This window comes from Salvelinus sp. IW2-2015, linkage group LG30 (genome assembly GCF_002910315.2).
Source record: "Salvelinus sp. IW2-2015 linkage group LG30, ASM291031v2, whole genome shotgun sequence".
Taxonomy (NCBI): Eukaryota; Metazoa; Chordata; class Actinopteri; order Salmoniformes; family Salmonidae; genus Salvelinus; species Salvelinus sp. IW2-2015.
The window spans coordinates 23,921,086-23,933,327 of NC_036869.1; the positions used below are offsets into that span (position 1 = coordinate 23,921,086).

Below are 12,242 nucleotides of genomic sequence, written 5' to 3' on the forward strand. Positions count from 1 at the left end.
ACTCATCGTCCCTTTCAGAACTAAAATTGGGCCTGATCGACGGAACTGAGTCTTCAGGTTCAGACTCCGATAATGCCTCAAAAAATTACATAATTGCCAGCGATACCAGCTAGGCAACTCGTTTCAGTATTTTCAACCGGTTATTTTCTTTGTCAAACTTCGAAGTAATGAGCTAACGTTAGTTTGCTAACTAGCAAGCATTTGTTGTGACACTCAACTTCAGAGGACGCGCCGCAATTTATTTAGTAACCATGGAAACCCAGTATCAGGACGGTTTTACTGCACCATTGTTATAGTAATTCATATAAAAAACAATAATATATGTTTTTTATACTGTATAAAATATTTTCTTWAAAAAAAAAAGTTGTCTGTTTTCAATCATGCTTGAGCTCGAGCATGTATCTGATGCTCACGACCGTTACCAACAAACGAACGCCCCAAGGTTCCATTTTAACCGATTACGCTCCAAACATCACAACAAATATGATTTAGGGTACTTTCTAACTGATTGCTTGAAGTTTATATTAACATAATACACTTATTATACAATTTAACAATTATTGCAACTATACAGACAGTACATACTTGATTATTCTTTCACACAGAAATAGGGCTAATTATCATTGTATTAAACAGATAATATTACACAGGGATAAATGTTCTCCGTCTTCTTACAAGTCATAGTTTCCTATACTACAACGACCGAGAAGATTATACTGAAGAATATTTAGATCTCATGATATTGAAAGTTTCAAATTATGTCATTTTCCCCCAAAGTGTCATTCTGTTGTTCACTTCAAAACCTTTTTGTCTGTGACCATTCAGTTCTTCGGTAGTGCCCTGTGATCAGGTAGATGTACAATGATTGTGTAGACCTAGGGGTGAACTCACTGGGCATACTAAGATAGTGTATTCAGTCCAGTCACTAGTGGCATTCTGACTTCCATGGCTCATTGCCTCAGTTGGCAGCATTGGGGGGCCCCTCAGGTATAAGAGACATGAAGAACGTGACAATAAATGACCAAGTTGTATTGAGGAAGCCAACATGGGGAATACCATTGGGATCCTCTGGTCCTTCCTCTCCACTGTCCGCATCATCATCCCCTAAGCCGTCATCCATCACCCGCTCCTGTGTAGGTCAAACAACACAAACTGTAAAACTGGATAGATTCCCCCCCCCCCCCCCCGTCTTACAATTGTAATCATTCACCATAGCAATGCCATATTACGTTACCAGACAAGCAACAAGCATTACATAAATCATGCATCACTGCTATTGCAAATTAAATTACTGTATCATTCCAGGGGTTCTGTCCTGACATTCAAAAGCACTTAAACTAAAGGTAAAAGGTCAGAGGTTGCAGATGACCTACCGTCTCTTGGAGGTCATGATGAAGGTCAGCCTCCATCTCGTCCTGGTGGGGCCCGTCCCCAGGGTTCTGAAGTTCGTTCTCCAGGTTAAAGGGGAACCACTCTGCTTGGTGCCTAACGAAAACACAGAGAAACAGCCAATAACAAACCCTGTGATACATAATAGGTGACCATTTCACAACACATTTGTTGGGTCAAAGAGCCAAGAAGACCAGGAAAGAAAGGTATAGGGTTAAAATAAAGTATTCAGAACTCACTTTCCATTTACACAATTTGTACAAATACACTGAGTATACTAAACATTAGGAACACCTTTGCTAATATTGAGTTGCACCCCCTTTTACCCTCAGAACAGCCTTAATTCATTGGGAAATGGACTCTACAAGATGTTGAAAACATTCCACAGGGAGGCTGGCCCATGTTGACTCCAATGCTTCTCACAGTTGTGTCGAATTGTCTGGATGTCCTTTGTGTGGTGGAACATTCTTGATACACACTGGAAACTGTTGAGGGTGAAAAACCCAGCAGCGCTGCAGTTCCCCGTTTAAATACCCCATTTAAAGGCACTCACATTTTTTGTCTTGCCCATTCACCCTCAGAATGGCACACATACACAATCCATGCCTCAATTGTCTCAAGGCTTAAAAATCTTTGGATATTGGCAAGACAGCACATACATCGAGTTCTGGGGCCAGTCTAGTATGTCACCACTAAAAGGGACAGACAGCATTAATTTCAGAGGGTGCATGGGAATACTCACAGGTATAGCAGCAACATGGCACCAATCACCATGACGAAGCGGCTAAAGGATGAGTAAAAGTAGACTATGCTGAGCAAGATGGCGGCGCATGACACAGTGTACACCCAGTCCAGCCAATCACAGTTCTGATCCTCCTCGTTCAGCAGCGCCTCCGCTCCCTGGGCATTCAACTGGATGTTGGGGTCGCCATGGCGCTCCTCCGGGGGAGGCGGGTTCAGAGGATCTGATTGGCCAGGCTGGGCCGAGAGCAGGTCAGGCCTGAGATGGTGAGACGAGRCAGCCAACATCTGACTGAAGGGCGAGGGAGAGAGACAGAGAGAGAGGGAGAGAAAGGAGAGAAATTAATGTAGAGAATCTGGATTAGTAGTTAGTTTTCCATCTAATTGTTGACAGATTTCATGCGAATATTATAAAATCCACGTAAAAACAATATTTGTGCATGAAGGCGTTTCCACCGCAATTTATCGCACTATTCATTTTCACGACACAAAAAGATCCCATGTCGAACAAACATTTTCTGTCGACAATTATGAAATTGTACCGATACTTCCTCGTTCCATCAGCATGGTCGTGACTTTTTTCCATGCGTCAGATAATTCGTCCACCTGAGAACCTGGTTAGTTTTATATAGAGAACATGTGAAAGTGAGATAATTGTGATTGAATCTCAGTGATTCCATGACACAGCATGGGTAATTGAGCATATTGTCACACAGTTATTGGGAGACAGCAGACTTACTAGTGCATGTAGTATTGCCGGGCGTACACCTGCTGCCACCACAGCAGCGTCATGGGATTGTACTGTATGCCAGGGTAGGCTGGCATGTTGGTGGGAGGGCCTTGCTGTGGCGGGAACTGGTTCCACATGTAGCTGCAAGGTAAGTACACAGCTGCGGGGTAAGGGATTTGGGCATTACCAGTAGACAACAAGCGCATTAACACATAAAAACACACAAAAATCTATTATGAAGTGAGACCTCTCAACAGTAGTTCACCTCTTGGCCAATCATAACGTGTCCAGAACTAACCGTGTTGGTGTATAAGGACTTACCCTTGCATAAAGGCAGGGTGTGCTGCATGGTTAGGGGCGGGGCCTGTCCGATGTCTCAGCCCGTCAAAGCTCTCTTCAGAGGAGGTTGATTGACTCTGGGAGGGGACACTGGGGCTCTGACCCATCTGAGAAAACAGACAAATACGTTTGGATTATTTTACTTCTCTAACTCCACTTTTTTAATTTAATTTATTTCACCTTTATTTAACCAGGTAGGCCAGTTGAGAACAAGTTCTCATTTACAACTGCGACCTGGCCAAGATAAAGCAAAGCAGTGCGACAAAAACAACACCGAGTTACACATGGGATAAACAAAAGTACAGTCAATAACACAATAGAAAAATCTGTATACAGTGTGTGCAAAATTAAGTAAGGAGGTAAGGCAATAAATAGGCCAATAGTGATTACAATTTAGCAATTTACACTGGAGTGATATGTGAAGTTGAGGATGTGCAAGTAGAAAATACTGGTGTGCAAAAGAGTAGAAAAACAAAAACAAATATGGGGATGAGGTAGATAGTTGGTTGGATGTGCTATTTACAGATGGACCTTGTACAGCTGAAGCGATCGGTAAGCTGCTCTGACAGCTGACGCTTAAAGTTAGTGAGGGAGATAAGTCTCCAGCTTCAGTAATTTTTGCAATTCGTTCCAGTCATTGGCAGCAGAGAACTGRAAGGAAAGGCGGCCAAAGGAGGTGTTGGCTTTGGGGATGACCAGTGAAATATACCTGCTGGAGCGCGTGCTACGGATGGGTGTTGCTATGGTGACCAGTGAGCTGAGATAAGGCGGAGCTTTACCTAGCAAAGACTTAAAGATGACCTGGAGCCAGTGGGTTTGGCAACGAATATGTAGCGAGGACCAGCCAACGAGAGCATACAGGTCACAGTGGTGGGTAGTATATGGGGCTTTGGTGACCAAACGGATGGCACTGTGATAGACTGCATCCAATTTGCTGAGTAGAGTGTTGGAGGATATTTTGTAAATGACATCGCCGAAGTCAAGAATCGGTAGGATAATCAGTTTTACGAGGGTATGTTTGGCAGCATGAGTGAAGGAGGCTTTGTTGCGAAATAGGAAGCCGATTCTAGATTTAATTTGGATTGGAGATGCTTAATGTGAGTCTGGAAGGAGAGTTTACAGTCTAACCAGACACCTAGGTATTTGCAGTTGTCCACATATTCTAAGTCAGAACCATCCAGAGTAGTGATACTATATTCGGGCAGGCGGGCAACAATCGGTTGAAGAGCATGCATTTCATTTTACTAGCATTTAAGAGCAGTTGGAGGCCAAGGAAGGAGTGTTGTATTGTGTTGAAGCTCGTTTGGAGGTTTGTTAACACAGTTTCCAGCGAAGGTCCAGATGTATACAGAATGGTGTCGTCTACTTAGAGGTGGATCAAAGAATCACCCGCAGCAAGAGCGACATCATTGATATATACAGAGAAAAGAGTCGGCCCGAGAATTGAACCCTGTGGCAMCCCCATAGAGACTGCAAGAGGTCCGGACAACAGGCCCTCCGATTTGACACACTGAACTCTATCTGAGAAGTAGTTGGTGAACCAGGCGAGGCAGTCATTAGAGAAACCAAGGTTGTTGAGTCTGCCGTTAAGAATACGGTGATTGACAGAGTCGAAAGCCTTGGCCAGGTCGATGAAGACGGCTGCACAGTACTGTCTTTTATCGATGGCGGTTATGATATCGTTTAGGACCTTGAGCGTGGCTGAGGTGCAACCATGACCAGCTCGGAAACCAGATTSCATAGCGGAAAAGGTACGGTGGGATCCGAAATGGTCGGTGATCTGTTTGTTCACTTGGCTTTCGAAGACTTTAGAAAGGAAGGCASGATGGATATAGGTCTGTAACAGTTTGGGTCTAGAGTGTCTCCCCTTTTGAAGACAGGGATGATCGCGGCCGCTTTCCAATCTTTAAGAATCTCAGACGATATGAAAGAGAGATTGAACAGATTAGTAATAGGGGTTGCAACAATGGCGGCGGATAATTTTATGAAGAGAGGGTCCAGATTGTCTAGCCAAGCTGATTTRTAGGAATCCAAAGTAGAAGTCCTAACCGGCTTGCCAAAACTATAGTTTGTTAACAAGAAAGTTGTGGAGTGGTTGAAAAACTAGTTTTAATGACTCCAACCTAAGTGTATGTAAACTTCCAACTTCAACTGTATGTATGTATGTATAATCATCTCAGGAGCTGGTGTGGATTACAATAGAAAGTAGGCCTAGATAAGCCAGGTCTGTTTGTGCTCTTGCCATCTCCATAGCTCATTGTCAAGCCATTTTTGGCATGACAATGAGTTGGCATGATAGCACAAACAGACTGGCACTCAGGCTAGCCCAAGGTGTGCTGGGATGATGAAATGTGTGGCAATCAATGGGTGCATACCGGTAACTCACCGTGGAGCTAGTAGAGGGGACTCCAGTGGCCTTGTTACTGTGGCTCCTGAGGACCTTGGGGGACCCAGGAGGGGTGCGTGATGCACAYACCAGGTGGACCATGTGATACTCATCCTGCTGTAAGAGTCATCCGTGGCCATTAGCACGGACAGCCACACTATTGCATTAAACTACAATTGTCAAAGTAATCATCTTGACTTTAAGAATGTAATCTAAGATGAATGCATACACTGCCGTAATCTCTGGACAGAATATCAAGTGAAGATGAAATAATAAGAAAATGAATGCAGCAGACAGACCTTTCTGAGCACATCTTTCAGTGTTAAGTGATCCAAGAGCAGCTTCCCAGAATACACCAGCCTCTGGTCTTTGGAGCTCTACAATGAAAATCAGACAGTTCAGAACATAGAACAACTTATTTATTATCTGACCCTGCTGGTCATCTATGAACGTTTTGAAAAACGATTTGGCCACATGTACTCTTAAATCTCAGTTTAGTTAATCAGATTGACACAGGTTTTTTTTCTGGATCAAAAGGGGGCTTAGGTAGCCCGAAAAAAAACACTTGGGCCATACGCCCAAGGATTACAATGGCAGAAAAATCCCTGCGACAGGTGTTAGGAAACCAAGGATTAGGTTAGTAGGGTAGGGTAATGACAACGCCGGGAAGCAAAGAAATAGCATACATAGAACAGATATACCGCTTCTTACACTGGCTTTCAATGAGAATGACAGATTTATAACTCACATTTCTATGTGAATTTGGTCAGGTCACCCAAAAAGTTACATATTGCAGCTTTAACAAAGAAGGCTGTCACCTGGTTAAAACTATTATGGTAAACAGTGGTAGATGATGCTAACCAGAGAAGTTGGAGAACACACAACAGACTGAGATTACCAGACGAGAGTGATTTTAAGTGCTCAGTGTTTACTGAGCAGGAACCATAAGGAAATCAGAGAACAGAGGAATCTCACTGGCCTCCGTCCAGCCTGACGTCAAATCTACACACTTTCAAGACAGGAATCTTTTCAAATACAGGCCAAAGCACAACCTTTCATTATTGCTTTATCCATGTGATGGTGAATTCAGCAAAGACTAAATGAAGCTAGTTAGACTGTCAGTATTCTGCAGTCCTTTTTTCACAGACAAATAAACAAGGTAGATAAAACACATGACACGGTTTATAAACCTATACTACTAATTGGCTCATTCACATCAAAACAAACCGAGCCAGGTTCTGTTTCTCTCTCTCCAACTAATCGGATTAAGCCCACTCATTGAAAAATATTCACGTAAACAAAAGATTCAATTCAAATTAGTCTTGGACTACTAGGTTATGTATCCTACTTATAGCCTACCCCTGCATCAGATCACAACGCATCCAGTCACTTACATCTTTGTACAACAGATAATCCTCGATGATGGCTGCTGTAACTGTGCATACAAATGCAGCCCTGGAAATTTGAGGGAGAAGTAGGCCTAACCCAGATGTCAGTAGCCTAACCCAGGCACAGATGTCAGTTTTGATGTACATTTGGTTGAGTTATCAACTAAAGTGAATTCAACGTGAAAYCAACAAAACATTTCACCATGTCATTGGATTTAGGTTAAAACTTGGGTGGGGGAAAAAAAGACTACGTCGAGGACTTTTTGCAAATCCAATTCGTTTTCCACGTTAATTCAAAGTCATCACAGRTTTTGGGGGGGTTGAAATGACATGTAAACAATGTTGATTCAACCAGTTTATGCCCAGTGGGAAAACAGTAGCTAGTTAAACATTTGTGCTACTGACAGTCTGCCTATACGATGTTTCAGGGATAGCGACAAATTGTCCCAGATGGCTGTAACCTCCAAGAATTAAAAAGTTAAATAAACAGGGAAGTGCATTTCAGAATCAAGACATCCCACATCAGAGTGGACATGGCTCTATTGTTCTATTTTATTGAATCTACTATGCAATATATTTCTATACTGAATGTTCAATCCCCATCTGAACCAATGATTTTTTATATACATCATTGATCTGAACAGACCTCAAGGGAAATGAATACGGAGAGCAATCTCACTGTACGTAATCCAGAGCCTACTCACCGGTTTACTGGGATACACATGTGAGATATGGGTTTTTAGTTGATCCACTGTCCAGTTCAGGAAGCAGTTGATTGTCTGGTCATCATACTTCTGGTTGGGTGCCTTAATGACAATGATAGCAGGACTGTCGGCAACACCCTGGTCCATGTTTTACACCATCTGTTAGTGTCCTCTTGGAGTCTTATGGTGCCTTGCACATAGCCCAGATATGTTGGGCTGGAACAACAGAATGGTCTCTTCCAATGCGGACGACTACAAAATGCTATCCAGCTGCAAGATGTAACATTAGCTGATACTTGGTCACCGCATTGAAAACTGAAAAAATATTAAAGACACATTGTTTGGGGAAGTTTACACTGTTATGCAAGTAGATTCGATTTGCACAGACTACAATACCTAGCTATGGTTTGTCAGAACATAAAGTGTCAGGCGGAATGAGGATCACATCTCTGATAGTGCTTTCTTAGAACGTTAGCTGGCTACGGCTAATAACAATTTACCATATGTAACTTTTTTATTTTTATAAAGCGACCCTTCTGAGTTATGACACTGAAAGGAAGGGAARGGGGGATACCTAGTCAGTTGTACAACTGAATGCATTCAACTGAAATGTGTCTTCCTCATTTAACCCAACCCCTCTGAATCAGAGAGGTGCGGGGGGCTGCCTTAATCGACAAGCCTAGATAGTACTTATTAAACAATCAAGCTAATTTACGTTAGCTTGCCATTTCATTTAGCACGGATATTTGATGTTTGTTAGCTATCTCGGTACCAGCCTATACTACCAGCAGAAGTTTGCTATCAGAGTTAACATTCGTTAGCTAGCTAACAACAGTTATCTTTAGTTATCCTCAACTCAACGTTCTGTCTGTACCCACCTTAGCTTCCAGGGGGTGTACTAAGCCTTGATCACCTGTAAAGCTCAATTACTGTACTTTGCCTTGATCACCTGTGAAATTCAATTACACGTCCTTCAATGTAATCTGAATATCCGAACGGTTGTTGTTGTTAGCTTGCTAGCCAGCCGATAGCTAAAAGAAAGCGGATATACGTCATCGTGTCCGAAACAGCTGTTCCTCCCACATCCGGAACTCTTATAATCGAATGGTCCGTGCTAACCGGAATCCTTGGGACTTCCATACCCCATAGAAGTTTACATTTACAATGGGTTAAGGTTAGGGGCTAGGTGTTTAGAACTCTTGTATGGTGGTGGTTGGGAGATAATGGCAACTGTGCTAGAATCTGAAAGTGCGGCAAGTGAACTGTGTGACAATGAATGAAAAATAGTGAAATCAAAGAATGGAACAAAACGAGCAAAAGTTGAAGGACCGGTCCAATAATGCATTTGTTATTGGACTGCGTTTTTGGACAAGGAGATTCATTTGGGAAATCCATTTGTGATATCAAGGATTGTGAAGAAAGCAGTGGGAAAGATAGATTCAACCAAGGTGACTAGAAGCGGCCTTGTTTTGGTTAATTGTGTTGATGAAGAACAGAACAAGCTTGCACTGGATCTGGCACAATTATCCACGAGAGAAGTAACATGTATTGATTTTCGGAGCAGGGCGCCTGCCAAGGAGTTATAGCTGGAGGCTCGTTGGAAAAAGACGAGGAGGACCCACGAGTTTTTTTAGGAGACTACCAGAATATGTGAAGCTTGGAAATCACATTTTATTGGTCACATACACATGGTTATAAAAAAGAGCTAACAATGTAAGAAATAATACATAAAAAAACTAAATACTGCACAGTTTCCTAAGGACTTGAAGCAAAGCTGCCATCTCTATCAGCGCCATCTTCTATGTGAGGTATGCGGTGAGAGCATTTGTGTCCAAACAATTACAGTGTGGGAATTTGCATTCTCTCAACCAGCTTCATGAGGTAGTCACCTGGAATGCATTTCAATTAGAAGGTGTGTCTTGTTAAAGTTTATTTGTGGAATTTCTTTCCTTTATGCGTTTGAGCCAATCCGTTGTGTTGTGACAAGGTAGGGGTGGTATACAGACGATAGCCCTATTTGGTAAAAGACCAAGTCCATATTATGGCAAGAACAGCTCAAATAAGCAAAGAGAAATGACAGGCATTCATTACATTAAGACATGAAGGTCAGTCAATCTGGAAAATTTCAAGAACTTTAAAAGTGCAGTCGCAAAAACCATCAAGCGCTATGATGAAACTGGCTCTCATGAGGACCGCCACAGGAAAGGAAGACCCAGAGTTACCTCTGCTGCAGAGGACAAGTTCATTAGAGTTAACTGCACCTCAGATTGCAGCCCAAATAAATGCTTCATAGAGTTCAAGTAACAGATACATCTCAACATCAACTGTTCAAAGGAGACTGCGTGAATCAGGCATTCATGGTCGAATTGCCACAAAGAAACCACTAATAAAGGACGCCAATAAGAAGAAGAGACTTGCTTGGGCCAAGAAACATGAGTAATGGCCATAGACTGGTGGAAATCTGTCCTTTGGTCTGATGAGTCCAAATTTGAGATTTTTTGTTCCAACCTTCGTGTCTTTGTGAGATGCAGAGTAGGTGAACGGATGGTCTCTGCATATGTGGTTCCCACCGTGAAGCATGGATGAGGAGGTCTGATGGTCTGTGATTTATTTAGAATTCAAGTCACACTTAGTCAGCATGGCTACCACAGCATTTTGCAGCGATACACCATCCCATCTGGTTTGTGCTTAGTGGGACTATAATTTGTTTTTCAGCAGGACAATGACATACCTCCAGGCTCTGTAAGCGCTATTTGACCAAGGAGAGTGATGGAATGCTGCACCAGATGACCTGGCCTCCACAACCACCAGACCTTAACCYAATTGAGATGGTTTGGGATGAGTTGGACCACAGAGTGAAGGAAAAGCAGCCAACAAGTGCTCAGCATAAGTGGGAACTCGTTCAAGACAGTTGGAAAAGCATTCCAGGTGAAGCTGGTAGAGAGAATGCCAAGAGTGTGCAAAGCTGTCATCAAGGCAAATGCTGGCTACTTTGAAGAATTTCAAATATAAAATATATTTGGATTTGTTGAACACTTTTTTTGGTTACTACATGAATCCTTAAGTGTCATTTCATAGTTGATATCTTCACTATTATTCTACAATGTAGAAAATATCTAAATCGGGTTGAGGTTAGGACTCTGACTGGGTCACTCCAGAAGGCGTATTTTCTTCTGTTGAAGCCATTCTGTTGTTGATTTACTTCTGTGTTTTGGGTCGTTGTCAMCCAACTTCTGTTGAGCTTCAATTAACATTCTCCTGCAAAATGTCTTGATAAACTTGGGGATTCATTTTTCCATCGATGATAGCAAGCTGTCCAGGCCTTGAGGCAGCAAAGCAGCCCCAAACCATGATGCTCCCTCCACCAAACTTTACAGTTGGGATGAGGTTTTGATGTTGGTGTGCTGTGCCTTTTTTTCTCCATACATAGTGTTGTGTGTGTTCCTTCCAAACAACTCAACTGTACTTTCATCTGTCCACATAATATTTTGCCAGTAGCGCTGTGGAACAGCTAGGTGCACTTTTGCAAACTCTAGACGTGCAGCAATGGTTTTTTTGGACAGCAGTGGCTTCTTCCGTGGTGTCCTCCCATGAACACCATTCTTGTTTATTGTTTTACCGTCAACAGAGATGCTAGCATGGTCCAGAGATTTCTGTAAGTCTTTAGCTGACACTCTAGGATTCTTCTTAAGCTCATTGAGCATGCTGTGCTGTGCTCTTGCARTCATCTTTGCTGGACGGCCACTCYTAGGGAGAGTAGCAGTGCTGAACTTTCTCCATTTTATAGACAATTTGTCTTACCGTGGACTGATGAACATCAAGACTTTTAGGTATACTTTTGTAACCCTTTCCAGCTTCATGCAAGTCAACAATTCKTCATCTTAGATCTTCTGAGATCTCTTATGTTAGAGGCATGGTTCACATCAGGCAATGCTTCTTGTGAAGAGCAAACTCMATTTTTTTTATAGGGCAAGGCAGCTCAAACCAACATCTCCAATCTTGTCTCACTGATTGGACTCCAGGTTAGCTGACCCCTGACTCCCAATTGGCTTTTGGAGAAGTCATTATCCTATGGGTTCACATACTTTTCCCAACCGACACTGTGAATGTTTAAATGATGTATTCAATATAGACAAGAAAAATACAATCATTTGTGTGTTATTAGTTTAAGCACACTATATTTGTCTATTGTTGTGACTTAGATGAAGATCAAATCAAATGTAATGACCAATTTATGCAGGAATTTAATTTGAAAGTTCTATTACCCAAACCACCTGTGTATCCCAAGTTCTTTGTCCCATCTTGAGACTGGGTCCTTGTTTGTCTGTGGTGACCGAATAATCTCTGGAGCTTTGGAGAGGGAACAGTTCAAATAGGTTTGGAAACCTCTGCCAAACTCAGTGACAGTGGTACACTACAGCAGTGCAATTTGACTTGACACCACTAGATGACAGAGAAGATCTAGAAGAGATAATAGTCAATTCAACTCTGAATAGTTGATTGGTAGCTAATAGTAAGACTAGTTCAATTAGGTGGGTGAGTGCAATGGGTTCATTATGTGACAA

At 42.3% G+C, this 12,242-nt stretch overlaps 1 protein-coding gene across 1 annotated transcript; it reads right to left on the minus strand.

Annotated features, from left to right (window-relative positions):
• Nucleotides 1–497: 497 nt before the first annotated feature.
• Nucleotides 498–8,718, minus strand: LOC111955165 (homocysteine-responsive endoplasmic reticulum-resident ubiquitin-like domain member 2 protein). Its single transcript, XM_023975280.2, has 9 exons — nucleotides 8,556–8,718; nucleotides 7,678–7,992; nucleotides 5,885–5,962; nucleotides 5,586–5,702; nucleotides 3,182–3,306; nucleotides 2,870–3,001; nucleotides 2,132–2,422; nucleotides 1,374–1,485; nucleotides 498–1,129 (listed from the first exon to the last, which is right to left on the minus strand). Exons 2-9 carry the CDS (start codon nucleotides 7,822–7,824, stop codon nucleotides 959–961), a joined length of 1,173 nt encoding a protein of 390 aa, XP_023831048.1. The 5' UTR covers nucleotides 7,825–7,992; nucleotides 8,556–8,718; the 3' UTR covers nucleotides 498–958.
• Nucleotides 8,719–12,242: the final 3,524 nt, after the last annotated feature.